At 45.4% G+C, this 22,128-nt stretch overlaps 2 protein-coding genes across 7 annotated transcripts in view; both read left to right on the top strand.

The window, feature by feature from the left end:
• The window catches only part of LOC127921223 (caskin-1-like), a gene marked incomplete at its 3' end in the record, with an annotated part of 105,987 nt that extends 96,631 nt beyond the window's left edge, over positions 1–9,356 (top strand). The window contains exons 16-18 of the mRNA XM_052504994.1: positions 424–525; positions 5,372–5,510; positions 8,719–9,356. Coding sequence (XP_052360954.1) covers positions 424–525; positions 5,372–5,510; positions 8,719–9,356 — 879 coding nt within the window. The remainder of the gene's footprint in view (positions 1–423; positions 526–5,371; positions 5,511–8,718) is intronic.
• A 107-nt stretch (positions 9,357–9,463) lies between these two features.
• Positions 9,464–22,128, top strand: part of LOC127921219 (caskin-1-like) — a 17,252-nt gene continuing 4,587 nt past the window's right edge. Inside the window, exons 1-5 of one of the 6 annotated variants that reach the window (XM_052504989.1) lie at positions 10,499–10,663; positions 10,759–11,074; positions 11,154–11,589; positions 18,866–19,407; positions 19,501–20,146. In XM_052504989.1, coding sequence (XP_052360949.1) covers positions 11,327–11,589; positions 18,866–19,407; positions 19,501–20,146 — 1,451 coding nt within the window. In that variant the 5' untranslated portion in view covers positions 10,499–10,663; positions 10,759–11,074; positions 11,154–11,326. Of the gene's footprint in view, positions 9,585–10,399; positions 10,464–10,498; positions 10,664–10,721; positions 11,590–18,865; positions 19,408–19,500; positions 20,147–22,128 lie in introns of those variants that run through there. The other 5 variants (XM_052504987.1, XM_052504985.1, XM_052504990.1 and 2 more) reach the window with 5 other exon arrangements.

Genomic DNA, 22,128 nt, shown 5'->3' with positions numbered 1-22,128 from the left:
CGTGTCATCCCAACCTCTACCCCGGCATCCCGTATGTCCTATCTGTGGGGGCGTGGCCTCCTCCTGACCCCTGACCTGGTGATGTCATCATGACCCTCCTGTCTCTGTGACCTCTGACCCACTCTGAGTTGTCTGCCAATCACGCATCACTATTATTTACCGCTTCATTTGCATAAAGCTAATGTTTATTCATGTACATCAGTGAGGTGTGTGAGAGAGGATGAGCGTGTGTTAACTGTGTGTGTGTGTGTGTCTGTTTTTGTGTGTGTGTGTGTGTGCGTGTGTGTGTGTGTCTGTTTTTGTGTGTGTGTGTGTGTGTGTGCGTGCGTGTGTGTGTGTTTTTGTGTGTGTGTGTGTGTGTCTGTTTTTGTGTGTGTGTGTGTGTGTGTCTGTTTTTGTGTGAGTGTGTGTCTGTTTGTGCAGGACCTGACAGCAATCGGTGTAACTAAACCAGGCCATCGTAAGAAGATGACATCAGAGATCAGCAAACTGCCGTCTGGTGACTGGCTGCCTGACCACAAACCAGTAAGAACACATTCCGAGCCTTTGTCTTGAGACGCAATACGTCTGAATGGGCCATACCAATATTAATGAGGATACTCTGGGCCATACCAATATTAATGAGGATACTCTGGGCCATACCAATATTAATGAGGATACTCTGGGCCATACTGATATTAATGAGGATACTCTGGGCCATACCAATATTAATGAGGATACTCTGGGCCATACCAATATTAATGAGGATACTCTGGGCCATACCAATATTAATGAGGATACTCTGGGCCATACCAATATTAATGAGGATACTCTGGGCCATACCAATATTAATGAGGATACTCTGGGCCATACCAATATTAATGAGGATACTCTGGGCCATACCAATATTAATGAGGATACTCTGGGCCATACTGATATTAATGAGGATACTCTACCAATATTAATGAGGATACCATACCAATATTAATGAGGATACTCTGGGCCATACCAATATTAATGAGGATACTCTGGGCCGTACCAATATTAATGAGGATACTCTGGGCCATACCAATATTAATGAGGATACTCTGGGCCATACCAATATTAATGAGGATACTCTGGGCCATACTGATATTAATGAGGATACTCTGGGCCATACCAATATTAATGAGGATACTCTGGGCCATACCAATATTAATGAGGATACTCTGGGCCGTACCAATATTAATGAGGATACTCTGGGCCATACCAATATTAATGAGGATACTCTGGGCCATACCAATATTAATGAGGATACTCTGGGCCGTACCAATATTAATGAGGATACTCTGGGCCATACCAATATTAATGAGGATACTCTGGGCCATACCAATATTAATGAGGATACTCTGGGTCATACCAATATTAATGAGGATACTCTGGGCCATACCAATATTAATGAGGATACTCTGGGCCATACCAATATTAATGAGGATACTCTGGGCCATACTGATATTAATGAGGATACTCTGGGCCATACCAATATTAATGAGGATACTCTGGGCCATACCAATATTAATGAGGATACTCTGGGCCATACCAATATTAATGAGGATACTCTGGGCCATACCAATATTAATGAGGATACTCTGGGCCATACCAATATTAATGAGGATACTCTGGGCCATACCAATATTAATGAGGATACTCTGGGCCATACCAATATTAATGAGGATACTCTGGGCCATACTGATATTAATGAGGATACTCTGGGCCATACCAATATTAATGAGGATACTCTGGGCCATACCAATATTAATGAGGATACTCTGGGCCATACCAATATTAATGAGGATACTCTGGGCCATACCAATATTAATGAGGATACTCTGGGCCATACCAATATTAATGAGGATACTCTGGGCCATACTGATATTAATGAGGATACTCTGGGCCATACCAATATTAATGAGGATACTCTGGGCCATACCAATATTAATGAGGATACTCTGGGCCGTACCAATATTAATGAGGATACTCTGGGCCATACCAATATTAATGAGGATACTCTGGGCCATACCAATATTAATGAGGGTACTCTGGGCCGTACCAATATTAATGAGGATACTCTGGGCCGTACCAATATTAATGAGGATACTCTGGGCCATACCAATATTAATGAGGATACTCTGGGCCATACCAATATTAATGAGGATACTCTGGGCCATACCAATATTAATGAGGATACTCTGGGCCATACTGATATTAATGAGGATACTCTGGGCCATACCAATATTAATGAGGATACTCTGGGCCATACCAATATTAATGAGGATACTCTGGGCCATACCAATATTAATGAGGATACTCTGGGCCGTACCAATATTAATGAGGATACTCTGGGCCATACCAATATTAATGAGGATACTCTGGGCCGTACCAATATTAATGAGGATACTCTGGGCCATACCAATATTAATGAGGATACTCTGGGCCATACCAATATTAATGAGGATACTCTGGGCCATACCAATATTAATGAGGATACTCTGGGCCATACCAATATTAATGAGGATACTCTGGGCCGTACCAATATTAATGAGGATACTCTGGGCCATACCAATATTAATGAGGATACTCTGGGCCGTACCAATATTAATGAGGATACTCTGGGCCATACCAATATTAATGAGGATACTCTGGGCCATACTGATATTAATGATACCAATATTAATGAGGATACTCTGGGCCATACCAATATTAATGAGGATACTCTGGGCCATACCAATATTAATGAGGATACTCTGGGCCATACCAATATTAATGAGGATACTCTGGGCCATACCAATATTAATGAGGATACTCTGGGCCATACCAATATTAATGAGGATACTCTGGGCCATACCAATATTAATGAGGATACTCTGGGCCATACCAATATTAATGAGGATACTCTGGGCCGTACCAATATTAATGAGGATACTCTGGGCCATACCAATATTAATGAGGATACTCTGGGCCATACTGATATTAATGAGGATACTCTGGGCCATACCAATATTAATGAGGATACTCTGGGCCATACCAATATTAATGAGGATACTCTGGGCCATACCAATATTAATGAGGATACTCTGGGCCATACCAATATTAATGAGGATACTCTGGGCCATACCAATATTAATGAGGATACTCTGGGACATACTGATATTAATAAGGATACTCTGGGCCATACCAATATTAATGAGGATACTCTGGGCCATACCAATATTAATGAGGATACTCTGGGCCATACCAATATTAATGAGGATACTCTGGGCCATACTGATATTAATGAGGATATTCTGGGCCATACCAATATTAATGAGGATACTCTGGGCCATACCAAGATTAATGAGGAGATTCTGAGCCAAACTGATGTTAATGAGGATACTCTGGGCCATACCAATATTAATGAGGATACTCTGGGCCATACCAATATTAATGAGGATACTCTGGGCCATACCAATATTAATGAGGATACTCTGGGCCATACCAATATTAATGAGGATACTCTGGGCCATACCAATATTAATGAGGATACTCTGGGCCATACCGATATTAATGAGGATACTCTGGGCCATACCAATATTAATGAGGATACTCTGGGCCATACCAATATTAATGAGGATACTCTGGGCCATACCAATATTAATGAGGATATTCTGGGCCATACCAATATTAATGAGGATACTCTGGGCCATACTGATATTAATGAGGATATTCTGGGCCATACCAATATTAATGAGGATACTCTGGGCCATACCAATATTAATGAGGATACTCTGGGCCATACTGATATTAATGAGGATATCCTGGGCCATACCAATATTAATGAGGATACTCTGGGCCATACCAATATTAATGAGGATATTCTGGGCCATACCAGTATTAATGAGGATACTCTGGGCCATACTGATATTAATGAGGATATTCTGGGCCATACCAATATTAATGAGGATCCTCTGGGCCATACCAATATTAATAAGGATACTCTGGGCCATACCAATATTAATGAGGATACTCTGGAATATACCAATATTAATGAGGATACTCTGGGCCATACCAATATTAATGAGGATACTCTGGGCCATACCAATATTAATGAGGATACTCTGGAATATACCAATATTAATGAGGATACTCTGGGCCATACCAATATTAATGAGGATACTCTGGGCCATACCAATATTAATGAGGATACTCTGGGCCATACTGATATTAATGAGGATATTCTGGGCCATACTGATATTAATGAGGATATTCTGGGCCATACCAATATTAATGAGGATACTCTGGGCCATACTGATATTAATGAGGATACTCTGGGACATACCAATATTAATGAGACCAATATTAATGAGGATATTCTGGGCCATACCAATATTAATGAGGATACTCTGGGCCATACCATTATTAATGAGGATACTCTGGACCATACCGATATTAATGAGGATACTCTGGGCCATACTGATATTAATGAGGATATTCTGGGCCATACCAATATTAATGAGGATATTCTGGGCCATACCAATATTAATGAGGATACTCTGGGCCATACTGATATTAATGAGGATATTCTGGGCCATACCAATATTAATGAGGATACTCTGGGCCATACCAATATTAATGAGGATACTCTGGGCCATACCAATATTAATGAGGATACTCTGGAATATACCAATATTAATGAGGATACTCTGGGCCATACCAATATTAATGAGGATACTCTGGGCCATACCAATATTAATGAGGATACTCTGGGCCATACTGATATTAATGAGGATACTCTGGGCCATACTGATATTAATGAGGATACTCTGGGCCATACCAATATTAATGAGGATACTCTGGGCCATACCAATATTAGTGAGGATACTCTGGGCCATACTGATATTAATGAGGATATTCTGGGCCATACCAATATTAATGAGGATACTCTGGGCCATACCAATATTAATGAGGATACTCTGGGCCATACCAATATTAATGAGAATACTCTGGGCCATACCAATATTAATGAGGATACTCTGGGCCATACCAATATTAATGAGGATATTCTGGGCCATACCAATATTAATGAGGATACTCTGGAATATACCAATATTATACATTTGAGCACTAATACTAAATGCATATGAACACATGTGTATATGTCCTAATATCTCTCTGTGTGTGTGTGTGTGTGTGTGTGTGTGTGTGTGTGTGTGTGTGTGTGTGTGTGTGTGTGTGTGTGTGTGTGTGTGTGTGTGTGTGTGTGTGTGTGTGTGTGTGTGTGTGTGTGTGTGTGTGTGTGGGTGTGTGTGTGTTGTGTGTGTGTGTGTGTGTGTGTGTGTGTGTGTGTGTGTGTGTGTGTGTGTGTGTGTGTGTATAGGCCAGCCTGGCAGAGTGGTTGTCAGTGATTGGGCTGAACCAGTACTACCAGGTTCTGGTGCAAAATGGATATGACAACATCGACTTCATCACTGAGATCAGCTGGGAGGATCTGAAGGAAATTGGAATCACCAAGCTGGGTAGGACACACAGGAGATAGACATCACCAAGCTGGGTAGGACACACAGGAGATAGACATCACCAAGCTGGGTAGGAGATAGACATCACCAAGCTGGGTAGGACACACAGGAGATAGACATCACCAAGCTGGTAGGAGATAGACATCACCAAGCTGGGTAGGAGATAGACATCACCAAGCTGGTAGGAGATAGACATCACCAAGCTGGGAGGAGATAGACATCACCAGATAGACATCACCAAGCTGGGTAGGAGATAGACATCACCAAGCTGGGTAGGAGATAGACATCACCAAGCTGGTAGGAGATAGACATCACCAAGCTGGTAGGAGATAGACATCACCAAGCTGGTAGGAGATAGACATCACCAAGCTGGGTAGGACACACAGGAGATAGACATCACCAAGCTGGTAGGACACACAGGAGATAGACATCACCAAGCTGGGTAGGACACACAGGAGATAGACATCACCAAGCTGGGTAGGAGATAGACATCACCAAGCTGGTAGGAGATAGACATCACCAAGCTGGTAGGAGATAGACATCACCAAGCTGGGTAGGACACACAGGAGATAGGAGGTCCTTCTGTAGCTCAGTTGGTAGAGCATGGCGCTTGTAACGCCAGGTTAGTGGGTTCGATTCCCGGGACCACCCATACGTAGAATGTATGCACACATGACTGTAAGTCGCTTTGGATAAAAGCGTCTGCTAAATGGCATATATTATTATTATATTATTATTATATATTACATCAGAGATGATAGACAACACCAATCAACCTTAGAGGGATGGTTTAGACATCACCAATCAACCTTAGAGGGATGGTTTAGACATCACCAATCAACCTTAGAGGGATGGTTTAGACATCACCAATCAACCTTAGAGGGATGGTTTAGACATCACCAATCAACTTTAGAGGGATGGTTTAGACATCACCAATCAACTTTAGAGGGATGGTTTAGACATCACCAATCAACTTTAGAGGGATGGTTTAGACATCACCAATCAACTTTAGAGGGATGGTTTAGACATCACCAATCAACTTTAGAGGGATGGTTTAGACATCACCAATCAACTTTAGAGGGATGGTTTAGACATCACCAATCAACCTTAGAGGGATGGTTTAGACATCACCAATCAACTTTAGAGGGATGGTTTAGACATCACCAATCAACCTTAGAGGGATGGTTTAGACATCACCAATCAACCTTAGAGGGATGGTTTAGACATCACCAAGCTGGTAGGAGATAGACATCACCAATCAACCTTAGAGGGATGGTTTAGACATCACCAATCAACCTTAGAGGGATGGTTTAGACATCACCAATCAATTTTAGAGGGATGGTTTAGACATCACCAAGCTGGTAGGAGATAGACATCACCAATCAACCTTAGAGGGATGGTTTAGACATCACCAATCAACCTTAGAGGGATGGTTTAGACATCACCAATCAACTTTAGAGGGATGGTTTAGACATCACCAATCAACTTTAGAGGGATGGTTTAGACATCACCAATCAACCTTAGAGGGATGGTTTAGACATCACCAATCAACCTTAGAGGGATGGTTTAGACATCACCAATCAACTTTAGAGGGATGGTTTAGACATCACCAATCAACTTTAGAGGGATGGTTTAGACATCACCAATCAACTTTAGAGGGATGGTTTAGACATCACCAATCAACTTTAGAGGGATGGTTTAGACATCACCAATCAACTTCAACTAGAGGGATGGTTTAGACATCACCAATCAACTTTAGAGGGATGGTTTAGACATCACCAATCAACTTTAGAGGGATGGTTTAGACATCACCAATCAACTTTAGAGGGATGGTTTAGACATCACCAATCAACTTTAGAGGGATGGTTTAGACATCACCAATCAACTTTAGAGGGATGGTCAACCTTAGAGGGATGGTTTAGATCACCAATCAACTTTAGAGGGATGGTTTAGACATCACCAATCAACTTTAGAGGGATGGTTTAGACATCACCAATCAACTTTAGAGGGATGGTTTAGACATCAATCAACTTTAGAGGGATGGTTTAGACATCACCAATCAACTTTAGAGGGATGGTTTAGACATCACCAATCAATTTTAGAGGGATGGTTTAGACATCACCTCAACCTCTCAATCAACTTTAGAGGGATGGTTTAGACATCACCAATCAACTTTAGAGGGATGGTTTAGACATCACCAATCAACTTTAGAGGGATGGTTTAGACATCACCAATCAACCTTAGAGGGATGGTTTAGACATCACCAATCAACCTTAGAGGGATGGTTTAGACATCACCAATCAACCTTAGAGGGATGGTTTAGACATCACCAATCAACTTTAGAGGGATGGTTTAGACATCACCAAGCTGGTAGGAGATAGACATCACCAATCAACTTTAGAGGGATGGTTTAGACATCACCAATCAACTTTAGAGGGATGGTTTAGACATCACCAATCAACCTTAGAGGGATGGTTTAGACATCACCAATCAACTTTAGAGGGATGGTTGAATATGAGAAGATGTTGAAATGTTGTACATTTGACTATTTTACTCCCCAGTCTCTCTCTGTGTCTCTGCTCTGTGTGTCTGCCTCTCTGTGTCTGTCTGTCTCTCTCTCTGTGTCTGTCTGTCTCTCGCGGCCCACCGCAGCCAATCATCAGTCACGCTGCGGCCCAGGAGGCTCTCTGTGTCTGTCTCTCTCTCTGTCTGTCTGTCTGTCTGTCTGTCTCTCTCTCTCTGTGTCTGTCTCTCTCCCTCTGTCTCTCTCTCTGTGTCTGTCTGTCTGTCTGTCTGTCTGTCTGTCTGTCTGTCTGTCTGTCTGTCTGTCTGTCTGTCTGTCTGTCTTTTCTCTCTGTGTCTGTCTCTCTCTCTCTGTGTCTGTCTCTCTCTCTGTGTCTGTCTGTCTGTCTCTCTCTCTGTGTCTGTCTCTCTCTCTCTCTGTGTCTGTCTCTCTCTCTCTGTGTCTGTCTGTCTGTCTCTCTCTCTCTGTGTCTGTCTCTCTCTGTGTCTGTCTGTCTCTCTCTCTCTCTGTGTCTGTCTCTCTCTCTCTCTGTCTGTTTCTCGCTCTCTGTCTTTCTCTCTGCTTCTCTCTGTCTCTTTTGCTTGCTCTGTCTCTGTCGGCCTCTCTCTGTGTCTCTCTCTCGCTCTGTCTCTGTCTCTCTCAACCTCTTGTGTCTCTCTCGCTCTCGCTCTTTCTCTCTCTCAGGCCACCAAAAGAAGATGATGTTAGCAGTGAGGAGACTGGGGAAGTTCCAGAGAGGAGAGAGTATCTCTCAGCCTTCTACCCCTCCTTCTGGCTCTACCCCTCCATCTGGCTCCACCCCTCCTTCTGGCTCCACCCCTCCATCCTCCTCCACTCCTCCCCCCTCTACCCCACTCCCCTCCACTGGGAGGGGTCAGAGGCCCCCCCTCACTAAACCCCGGCCAGGGATTGAGTCCCCAACACACACACCCTCCCCACCTCACACTCCCACCAAGACCCACAAGGCTCGAGCCCACCCCTCCACCCAGCCCCCGCCAGCTGATTCGCCAGTCCAAGAAGGGAGTGTGTCTGTTCCTTTACTCTGTCTGCCAATGGAGGAGGAGCATCGGCGAACTCACAGCCTGATTGGCTACTCGGGGTACGAAGCCGATGCCCTCTCGGTTACAGACTTCGCCCCTAGATACGCCACGGTCTGCCGCAGCAGCTCGGCTCAACGCTCCGACCCCAATGACGCAACTGTCAACCGCAGCCAATCATCAGTCACGCTGCGGCCCAGGAGGAAAGGCCGGCCCCCGACTCCGCCGAAACGGTCGTGTTCCTCCATCTCCGGGGGCGACGGGCTGGGGGAGGGGCTGGGGGAGGGGCTGGGGGTAGTAGGGATCAGGGAGAGGAGAGCCAGCGACTGTGGAGGGCTGGCGGAGAGGAGGGGGGAGGGGGGGCTGGTGAGGTCAGAGGGGGCGGGGGGGAGCGTCCGGAGCATCGCCGCCATGTTGGAGACATCGATGGGAGGAGTTGGTCCTGGAGGGGGAGGGGCCAAGACCCTGCCCAGAACCATGGGAGGCAGAGGCAGCTACCTCAACCCTACACAGGTCTGTCTGTCTGTCTGTCTGTCTGTCTGTCTGTCTGTCTGTAACACCCACCATTTCATGTTCAGATACAATAAACCTGAAACATTATTTTCATCTCTGAAAATGAAGCAAATTGGGATTGATTGATTGCCACCAAATTGGCCATTTTAATGAATAGGATTCAGATTATATTCAGAATATAGGGGCCAACCCAACACAGGGGTACCCTAGGGGCCAAGCACCCAACCCCTACCCTAGGGGTCAAACCCTAGGGGCCCCCTACCCTAGGGGTCAATCCCTCACCCACAGACCCCTACCCTAGGCCAATCCCACCCACAGACCCCCCAACCCTAGGGGCCAATCCCACCCACAGACCCCTACCCTAGGGGCCAATCCCACCCACAGACCCCTACCCTAGGGACCCCTACCCTAGCCAATCCCACCCACAGACCCCTACCCTAGGGGCCAATCCCACCCACAGACCCCTACCCTAGGGGCCAATCCCACCCACAGACCCCTACCCTAGGGGCCAACAGACCCTCCCACCCACAGACCCCTACCCTAGGGGCCAATCCCACCCACAGACCCCTACCCCTAGGGGCCAATCCCACCCACAGACCCCTACCCTAGGGGCCAATCCCACCCACAGACCCTACCCCTAGGGGCCAATCCCACCCACAGACCCCTACCCTAGGGGCCAATCCCACCCACAGACCCTACCCTAGGGGCCAATCCCACCCACAGACCCCTATCCTAGGGGCCAATCCCACCCACAGACCCCTACCCCAGGGGGTCAGGTGGTCTGGGGTCTCATGCCCCTACGGCTCATGTGGGGCGTTCGTCGCCAGGCCGGGTCAGGTGGTCTGGGGTCTCATGTGTAATGTGTGTATAATCCGCCAGGTTAGTCCGGTGTATAATCGTTGCGTCGCCAGGCCGGGTCAGGTGGTCTGGGGTCTCATGTGTAATGTGTGTATAATCCGCCAGGTTAGTCCGGCGGCGTTGCGTCGCCAGGCCGGGTCAGGTGGTCTGGGGTCTCATGTGTAATGTGTGTATAATCCGCCAGGTTAGTCCGGCGGCGTTGCGTCGCCAGGCCGGGTCAGGTGGTCTGGGGTCTCATGTGTAATGTGTGGTCTGGGGTCTCATGTATAAATCCGCCAGGTTAGTCCGGCGGCGTTGCGTCGCCAGGCCGGGTCAGGTGGTCTGGGGTCTCATGTGTAATGTGTGTATAATCCGCCAGGTTAGTCCGGCGGCGTTGCGTCGCCAGGCCGGGTCAGGTGGTCTGGGGTCTCATGTGTAATGTGTGTATAATCCGCCAGGTTAGTCCGGCGGCGTTGCGTCGCCAGGCCGGGTCAGGTGGTCTGGGGTCTCATGTGTAATGTGTGTATAATCCGCCAGGTTAGTCCGGCGGCGTTGCGTCGCCAGGCCGGGTCAGGTGGTCTGGGGTCTCATGTGTAATGTGTGTATAATCCGCCAGGTTAGTCCGGCGGCGTTGCGTCGCCAGGCCGGGTCAGGTGGTCTGGGTTCTCATGTGTAATGTGTGTATAATCCGCCAGGTTAGTCCGGCGGCGTTGCGTCGCCAGGCCGGGTCAGGTGGTCTGGGGTCTCATGTGTAATGTGTGTATAATCCGCCAGGTTAGTCCGGCGGCGTTGCGTCGCCAGGCCGGGTCAGGTGGTCTGGGGTCTCATGTGTAATGTGTGTATAATCCGCCAGGTTAGTCCGGCGGCGTTGCGTCGCCAGGCCGGGTCAGGTGGTCTGGGGTCTCATGTGTAATGTGTGTATAATCCGCCAGGTTAGTCCGGCGGCGTTGCGTCGCCAGGCCGGGTCAGGTGGTCTCGGGTCTGATGATGATATCATGAATCGCCGTCGGACCATCAGCGGTCCGCTCACCGACCAGACAGACTCCGCCCAGATCCAGTCCCCGCGGCAACACACTGAGCTACGCCCAGAACCCCGCCCACGCTCCACGGTCGTCACGCCGACAGGAGAAGGGCTTATTACGGATGGAACAGCGACCATCAACCGAAGGTTCGTCTAACTCTATCAGTCTAACTCTACCAGTCTAACTCTATCAGTCTAACTCTACCAGTCTATCAGTCTAACTCTATCAGTCTAACTCTACCAGTCTAACTCTACCAGTCTAACTCTATCAGTCTAACTCTATCAGTCTAACTCTATCAGTCTATCAGTCTAACTCTACCAGTCTAACTCTATCAGTCTAACTCTATCAGTCTAACTCTATCAGTCTAACTCTATCAGTCTATCAGTCTAACTCTACCAGTCTAACTCTATCAGTCTAACTCTACCAGTCTAACTCTATCAGTCTAACTCTACCAGTCTAACTCTACCAGTCTAACTCTACCAGTCTAACTCTATCAGTCTAACTCTATCAGTCTAACTCTATCAGTCTAACTCTACCAGTCTAACTCTATCAGTCTAACTCTACCAGTCTAACTCTACCAGTCTAACTCTACCAGTCTAACTCTACCAGTCTAACTCTACCAGTCTAACTCTATCAGTCTAACTCTAGTCTAACTCTATCAGTCTAACTCTATCAGTCTAACTCTATCAGTCTAACTCTATCAGTCTAACTCTATCAGTCTAACTCTACCAGTCTAACTCTACCAGTCTAACTCTACCAGTCTAACTCTATCAGTCTAACTCTACCAGTCTAACTCTACCAGTCTAACTCTATCAGTCTAACTCTACCAGTCTAACTCTATCAGTCTAACTCTATCAGTCTAACTCTATCAGTCTAACTCTACCAGTCTAACTCTATCAGTCTAACTCTACCAGTCTAACTCTACCAGTCTAACTCTACCAGTCTAACTCTACCAGTCTAACTCTACCAGTCTAACTCTATCAGTCTAACTCTATCAGTCTAACTCTATCAGTCTAACTCTACCAGTCTAACTCTATCAGTCTAACTCTACCAGTCTAACTCTACCAGTCTAACTCTACCAGTCTAACTCTATCAGTCTATCAGTCTAACTCTATCAGTCTAACTCTATCAGTCTAACTCTATCAGTCTAACTCTACCAGTCTAACTCTACCAGTCTAACTCTACCAGTCTAACTCTACCAGTCTAACTCTATCAGTCTAACTCTACCAGTCTAACTCTATCAGTCTATCAGTCTAACTCTACCAGTCTAACTCTATCAGTCTAACTCTACCAGTCTAACTCTATCAGTCTAACTCTACCAGTCTAACTCTACCAGTCTAACTCTATCAGTCTAACTCTATCAGTCTAACTCTACCAGTCTAACTCTACCAGTCTAACTCTATCAGTCTAACTCTAGTCTAGTCTAACTCTACTCTAACTCTAGTCTAACTCTATCAGTCTAACTCTACCAGTCTAACTCTAGTCTAACTCTACCAGTCTAACTCTACCAGTCTAACTCTATCAGTCTAACTCTACCAGTCTAACTCTAGTCTAACTCTACCAGTCTAACTCTACCAGTCTAACTCTACCAGTCTAACTCTACCAGTCTAACTCTATCAGTCTAACTCTACCAGTCTAACTCTATCAGTCTAACTCTATCAGTCTAACTCTACTACTCTACCAGTCTAACTCTACCAGTCTAACTCTACCAGTCTAACTCTATCAGTCTAACTCTACCAGTCTAACTCTACCAGTCTAACTCTATCAGTCTAACTCTACCAGTCTAACTCTACCAGTCTAACTCTACCAGTCTAACTCTACCAGTCTAACTCTATCAGTCTAACTCTACCAGTCTAACTCTACCAGTCTAACTCTCTAACTCTACAGTCTAACTCTAACAGTCTACCAGTCTAACTCTACCAGTCTAACTCTACCAGTCTAACTAACTCTACCAGTCTAACTCTATCAGTCTAACTCTACCAGTCTAACTCTACCAGTCTAACTCTACCAGTCTAACTCTACCAGTCTAACTCTCTACCAGTCTAACTCTATCAGTCTATCAGTCTAACTCTATCAGTCTAACTCTATCAGTCTAACTCTATCAGTCTAACTCAGTCTAACTCTACCAGTCTAACTAAGTCTCTACCAGTCTAACTCTACCAGTCTAACTCTACCAGTCTAACTCTATCAGTCTAACTCTACCAGTCTAACTCTATCAGTCTAACTCTACCAGTCTAACTCTATCAGTCTAACTCTATCAGTCTAACTCTACCAGTCTAACTAACTCTAACTCTATCAGTCTAACTCTACCAGTCTAACTCTACCAGTCTAACTCTACCAGTCTAACTCTATCAGTCTAACTCTATCAGTCTAACTCTACCAGTCTAACTCTACCAGTCTAACTCTACCAGTCTAACTCTATCAGTCTAACTCTACCAGTCTAACTCTACCAGTCTAACTCAGTCTAACTCTATCAGTCTAACTCTACCAGTCTAACTCTACCAGTCTAACTCTACCAGTCTAACTCTACCAGTCTAACTCTACCAGTCTAACTCTATCAGTCTAACTCTACCAGTCTAACTCTATCAGTCTAACTCTACCAGTCTAACTCTATCAGTCTAACTCTACCAGTCTAACTCTATCAGTCTAACTCTACCAGTCTAACTCTACCAGTCTAACTCTACTAACTCTACCAGTCTAACTCTACCAGTCTAACTCTACCAGTCTAACTCTATCAGTCTAACTCTACCAGTCTAACTCTACCAGTCTAACTCTATCAGTCTAACTCTACCAGTCTAACTCTACCAGTCTAACTCTATCAGTCTAACTCTACTATCAGTCTAACTCTACCAGTCTAACTCTACCAGTCTAACTCTACCAGTCTAACTCTACCAGTCTAACTCTATCAGTCTAACTCTACCAGTCTAACTCTATCAGTCTAACTCTACCAGTCTATCAGTCTAACTCTACCAGTCTAACTCTACCAGTCTAACTCTACCAGTCTAACTCTACCAGTCTAACTCTATCAGTCTAACTCTACCAGTCTATCAGTCTAACTCTACCAGTCTAACTCTACCAGTCTAACTCTACCAGTCTAACTCTATCAGTCTAACTCTATCAGTCTAACTCTACCAGTCTAACTCTACCAGTCTAACTCTATCAGTCTAACTCTACCAGTCTAACTCTACCAGTCTAACTCTACCAGTCTAACTCTACCAGTCTAACTCTACCAGTCTAACTCTACAGTCTAACTCTACTAACTCTACCAGTCTAACTCTACCAGTCTAACTCTATCAGTCTAACTCTACCAGTCTAACTCTATCAGTCTAACTCTACCAGTCTAACTCTATCAGTCTAACTCTACCAGTCTAACTCTACCAGTCTAACTCTACCAGTCTAACTCTACCAGTCTAACTCTACCAGTCTAACTCTATCAGTCTAACTCTACCAGTCTAACTCTACCAGTCTAACTCTACCAGTCTAACTCTATCAGTCTAACTCTATCAGTCTAACTCTATCAGTCTAACTCTATCAGTCTATCAGTCTAACTCTATCAGTCTAACTCTATCAGTCTAACTCTACCAGTCTAACTCTACCAGTCTAACTCTATCAGTCTAACTCTACCAGTCTAACTCTACCAGTCTAACTCTACCAGTCTAACTCTACCAGTCTAACTCTACAGTCTAACTCTATCAGTCTAACTCTACCAGTCTAACTCTACCAGTCTAACTCTACCAGTCTCTATCAGTCTAACTCTACCAGTCTAACTCTATCAGTCTAACTCTACCAGTCTAACTCTCTATCAGTCTAACTCTACAGTCTAACTCTACCAGTCTAACTCTACCAGTCTAACTCTACCAGTCTAACTCTACCAGTCAGTCTAACTCTACCAGTCTAACTCTACCAGTCTAACTCTATCAGTCTAACTCTATCAGTCTAACTCTATCAGTCTATCAGTCTAACTCTATCAGTCTAACTCTACCAGTCTAACTCTATCAGTCTAACTCTACCAGTCTAACTCTACCAGTCTAACTCTACCAGTCTAACTCTATCAGTCTAACTCTATCAGTCTAACTCTACCAGTCTAACTCTACCAGTCTAACTCTACCAGTCTAACTCTACCAGTCTAACTCTATCAGTCTATCAGTCTAACTCTACCAGTCTAACTCTATCAGTCTAACTCTACCAGTCTAACTCTACCAGTCTAACTCTACCAGTCTAACTCTACCAGTCTAACTCTATCAGTCTAACTCTACCAGTCTAACTCTATCAGTCTAACTCTACCAGTCTAACTCTATCAGTCTAACTCTACCAGTCTAACTCTATCAGTCTAACTCTACCAGTCTAACTCTACCAGTCTAACTCTACCAGTCTAACTCTATCAGTCTAACTCTACCAGTCTAACTCTACCAGTCTAACTCTATCAGTCTAACTCTACCAGTCTAACTCTATCAGTCTAACTCTACCAGTCTATCAGTCTAACTCTACCAGTCTAACTCTACCAGTCTAACTCTACCAGTCTAACTCTATCAGTCTAACTCTATCAGTCTAACTCTACCAGTCTAACTCTACCAGTCTAACTCTACCAGTCTAACTCTATCAGTCTAACTCTACCAGTCTAACTCTATCAGTCTAACTCTACCAGTCTAACTCTATCAGTCTAACTCTACCAGTCTAACTCTACCAGTCTAACTCTACCAGTCTAACTCTACCAGTCTAACTCTACCAGTCTAACTCTATCAGTCTAACTCTATCAGTCTAACTCTATAATCTATCAGTCTAACTCTACCAGTCTAACTCTATCAGTCTAACTCTATCAGTCTAACTATACCAGTCTAACTCTAGTCTAACTCTACCAGTCTAACTCTATCAGTCTAACTCTACCAGTCTAACTCTATCAGTCTAACTCTACCAGTCTAACTCTATCAGTCTAACTCTACCAGTCTAACTCTATCAGTCTAACTCTACCAGTCTAACTCTATCAGTCTAACTCTACCAGTCTAACTCTACCAGTCTAACTCAGTCTAACTCTACCAGTCTAACTCTACCAGTCTAACTCTACCAGTCTAACTCAGTCTAACTCTATCAGTCTAACTCTATCAGTCTAACTCTACCAGTCTAACTCTACCAGTCTAACTCTATCAGTCTAACTCTACCAGTCTAACTCTAGTCTAACTCTATCAGTCTAACTCTACCAGTCTAACTCTATCAGTCTAACTCTACCAGTCTAACTCTATCAGTCTAACTCTACCAGTCTAACTCTACCAGTCTATCTCTACCAGTCTATCAGTCTAACTCTACCAGTCTAACTCTATCAGTCTAACTCTATCAGTCTAACTCTACCAGTCTATCAGTCTAACTCTACCAGTCTAACTCTACCAGTCTAACTCTACCAGTCTAACTCTATCAGTCTAACTCTACCAGTCTAACTCTACCAGTCTAACTCTATCAGTCTAACTCTATCAGTCTAACTCTACCAGTCTATCAGTCTAACTCTACCAGTCTAACTCTATCAGTCTAACTCTATCAGTCTAACTCTACCAGTCTAACTCTACCCGTCTAACTCTATCAGTCTAACTATATCAGTCTAACTCTATCAGTCTTACTCTACCAGTCTAACTCTATCAGTCTAACTCTATCAGTCTAACTCTATCAGTCTAACTCTACCAGTCTAACTCTATCAGTCTAACTCTATCAGTCTATCAGTCTAACTCTATCAGTCTAACTCTATCAGTCTTAGTCTAACTCTATCAGTCTAACTCTATCAGTCTAACTCTACCAGTCTAACTCTATCAGTCTAACTCTACCAGTCTAACTCTACCAGTCTAACTCTACCAGTCTAACTCTATCAGTCTAACTCTATCAGTCTATCAGTCTAACTCTATCAGTCTAACTCTATCAGTCTAACTATCAGTCTAACTCTACCAGTCTAACTCTATCAGTCTAACTCTACCAGTCTAACTCTACCAGTCTAACTCTATCAGTCTAACTCTACCAGTCTAACTCTATCAGTCTAACTCTACTACTACTACTCTACTAGTCTAACTCTACCAGTCTAACTCTACCAGTCTAACTGTACTAGTCTAACTCTACCAGTCTAACTCTACCAGTCTAACTCTACTCGTCTAACTCTACCAGTCTAACTCTACCAGTCTATCAGTCTAACTCTACCAGTCTAACTCTATCAGTCTAACTCTATCAGTCTAACTCTATCAGTCTAACTCTATCAGTCTAACTCTACTACTCTACCAGTCTAACTCTACCAGTCTAACTCTACCAGTCTATCAGTCTAACTCTACCAGTCTAACTCTACCAGTCTAACTCTATCAGTCTAACTCTATCAGTCTAACTCTACCAGTCTAACTCTACCAGTCTAACTCTATCAGTCTAACTCTATCAGTCTATCAGTCTAACTCTACCAGTCTAACTCTATCAGTCTAACTCTATCAGTCTAACTCTACTACTCTACCAGTCTAACTCTACCAGTCTAACTCTACCAGTCTAACTCTATCAGTCTAACTCTACCAGTCTAACTCTACCAGTCTAACTCTATCAGTCTAACTCTGTCAGTCTAACTCTACCAGTCTAACTCTATCAGTCTAACTCTATCAGTCTAACTCTACTACAGTCTAACTCTACCAGTCTAACTCTACCAGTCTAACTCTACCAGTCTAACTCTACCAGTCTAACTCTACCAGTCTAACTCTATCAGTCTAACTCTATCAGTCTAACTCTATCAGTCTAACTCTACTCTACCAGTCTAACTCTACCAGTCTAACTCTACCAGTCTAACTCTACCAGTCTAACTCTATCAGTCTAACTCTATCAGTCTAACTCTAACTCTACCAGTCTACTCTACCAGTCTAACTCTACCAGTCTAACTCTACCAGTCTAACTCTAGTCTAACTCAGTCTAACTCTACCAGTCTAACTCTACCAGTCTAACTCTACCAGTCTAACTCTATCTAGTCTAACTCTACCAGTCTAACTCTAACTCAGTCTAACTCTACCAGTCTAACTCTACCAGTCTAACTCTATCAGTCTAACTCTACTAACAGTCTAACTCTACCAGTCTAACTCTATCAGTCTAACTCTACCAGTCTAACTCTACCAGTCTAACTCTATCAGTCTAACTCTACCAGTCTAACTCTACCAGTCTAACTCTCCAGTCTAACTCTACCAGTCTAACTCTACCAGTCTAACTCTACCAGTCTAACTCTACCAGTCTAACTCTACCAGTCTAACTCTATCAGTCTAACTCTATCAGTCTATCAGTCTAACTCTACCAGTCTAACTCTACCAGTCTAACTCTACCAGTCTAACTCTACCAGTCTGTAACAGTTACAATTATATTTATCACTTTAACAGTTATACAGATTATAGTTCATTGACATATCTAAAAGTCAATCTGATTGGTGCCCAGGAGAAAGCCCCACCCCCCCAACTATTCTGACGCAGAGAAGTTCCATCTGATGGAGACAGACACCATTCGGCGACGCCCACGCAGCCGCGAGCACAGCAATGACCAATCAGACAACAGCACAACCAGCAGCAGCCAACCAGAGATTAGCACAACCAGCGTCGACCAACCAGCGAGAGCCATACCTGGCAGCGGCCAAACAGACAGCAGCAGGAAGAACGTTGACCAACCAGAGAGCAGCAGGAAGAGCGTTGACCAACCAGAGAGCAGCATTGACCAATTGCATCGCAGCCAGTTGGCCCCCCAGCAGGTGAACGGAGGGGTCGACCAATCACACCGCATCATCCTGCGGATGCGGCCCGGGTCGGAAGCTGAGGGGGAGGTGGCCTCTCGCAGGGAGAGCTGTGATAGGCCAGAAGTCAGGAAGCCGCTGAAGCCGCCGGTGTCGCCCAAACCCTCGATGGCGGCCGTGAGGAGACAGCAGCAGGACCCCCCCACCCCGACCAGACGCGTCCCCTTGCCTGGGCCTGAAGCTGACAGTCCTGGTGAGTTTACCCCTAATCCCTGACCCCTGACCTCTGAACCTAACCCAGACCCTGACCTCTGAACCATTTTTTTTCTCTGTTTTTTTTCTCCAGCAGATCCGAGGTGGATGCCTCCCCCAGTCTCCTTCAAACCCTGCCCTCCTCCCACCGGTCCTAAACCCACCAAACCCTCACTCTCCTCCCCCACCCCTCTCCCCAGACCTCTCCCTATCCCAGACACCCTCACCCCTTCCTCCCTGTCCCCTGTCCCCCCCTACACCTCCTCCTCCTCTCCCGCCACCAGCCCCTCCACTCCCCAGACCCCCTCCACCCCCGGTTCCACCCCCCACCCCGTCAAGCCTCCCCGCTCCTCTATTTCTGGCCTCTCTGTCGACCTGCTGCTGGGGAGGGAGGGGGAGGAGAGGGAGGAGAGAGGGAGGGAGGAAGAAAGACTAAAAGAGGACCGGAGAGAAGTTGAGAAGGTGGAGGAGGAGAAGAGAGTTGAGAGGAGGAGAGAGAAGGAGGAGGTGGAGGAGGAGAGGAGAGTTGAGAGAAGGAGAGAGAAGGAGGAGGAGAGGAGAGTTGAAAGAAGGAGAGAGAAGGAGGAGGAGCAGACCAAGGAGGAGGCTCCAGCCCAAGTAGGGGAGGAGGAGGAAGAAGAGGAGGTGCATCATCTGAGGTTGGAGGAGACCAGCGCCTCCCTCGCTGCAGCTCTGGAAGCTGTGGAGCAGAAGATTAACCAGGATCACACACACAACCAGTGAGGAGACACACACACACACACACACACACACACACACACACACACACAACCAGTGAGGAGACACACACACACACACACACACACACACACACAACCAGTGAGGAGACACACACACACACACACACACACACACACACACACACACACACACACACACACACACACAACCAGTGAGGAGACACACACACACACACACACACACCAGTGAGGAGACACACACACACACACACACACACACACACACACACACACACACACACACACACACACACACACACACAACCAGTGAGAGACACACACACACACACACACACACACAACCAGTGAGGAGACACACACACACACACACACAGTTACACACACACACACACACACACACACAACCAGTGAGGAGACACACACACACACACACACACCAGTGAGGAGACACACACACACACACACACACACACACACACACACACACACACACAGTGAGGAGACACACACACACACAACCAGTGAGGAGACACACACACACACACACACACACACACACACACACACACACACACACACCAGTGAGGAACCAGTGAGGACACACACACACACACACACACACACACACACCAGTGAGGAGACACACACACACACACACACACACAACCAGTGAGGAGACACACACACACACACACACACACACACACACAACCAGTGAGGAGACACACACACACACACACAACCAGTGAGGAGACACACACACACACACACACACACACACACACACACACAACAGTGACAGACACACACACACACACACACACACACACACACACACACCACACACACACAACCAGTGAGAGACACACACACACACACACCAGTGAGGAGACACACACACACACACACACACACACACACACACACACACACACACAACCAGTGAGGAGACACACACACACACACACACACACACACACACACCACACAGACACACACACACCAGTGAGGAGACACACACACACACACACACACACACACACACACACACACACACACACACACACACCAGTGAGGAGACACACACACACACACACACACACACACACACACACACAACCAGTGAGGAGACACAAACACTTTCAAACCACATAAACACATTTGTGTTCACACACCAGTGTGGAGACCCCACCACACACTGTGTTCACACACATCAGCAAACACAACATGTTGGAGGCGGATTATGGTAGAGATATGAACATTAACTCCCTCGCATTGTGTTGTGTGACAAACCTACACATTGTAGAGTGACCTTTTGTTGTCCCCAGCACAAGGTGCACCTGTGTAATGATCACGCTGTTTAATCAGCTTCTTGACTTGCCACACCTGTCAGGTGGATGGATTATCTTGGCAAAGGAGAAACGCTCAAAACAGGGGATGTAAACAAAGAGAAATAATATTTTTGTGCGAATGGAAAATGTCTGGGATCTTTTATTTCAGCTCATGAAGCATGGGATCAACACACACACACAACATGTGAACATGGAGACACATGTACAACACACACACACACATGTTGAACACACTTTACACACACACACACACAACACACTTTACATGTAGATGGGACATGAACATGGACACACACAACACACACATGGGACTTTGTGTAGAACATGGGACTTTACACAACATGGGACAGTGAACATGGGACTTTACATGTACACACACACACATGTACAACATGGGACTTTACACACAACACACTTTACATGTAGAACATGGGACTTTACAGTGAGAACATGGGACTTTACACACAACACACACACATGTTGAACATGGGACTTTACACAACATGGGACTTTACACAACATGGGACTTTACATGTTGAACATGGGACCATGTGAACATGGGACACAAACACTTTCATGTTGAACATGGGACTTTATTGATAAAATGCATGGGACTTTACATGTTGAACATGGGACTTTACATGTTGA

This window comes from Oncorhynchus keta, unplaced genomic scaffold (assembly GCF_023373465.1).
Source record: "Oncorhynchus keta strain PuntledgeMale-10-30-2019 unplaced genomic scaffold, Oket_V2 Un_contig_2177_pilon_pilon, whole genome shotgun sequence".
Taxonomy (NCBI): Eukaryota; Metazoa; Chordata; class Actinopteri; order Salmoniformes; family Salmonidae; genus Oncorhynchus; species Oncorhynchus keta.
Note: the sequence above shows the minus strand (reverse complement) of the source record. Positions and strands in the feature narration are given on the sequence as shown.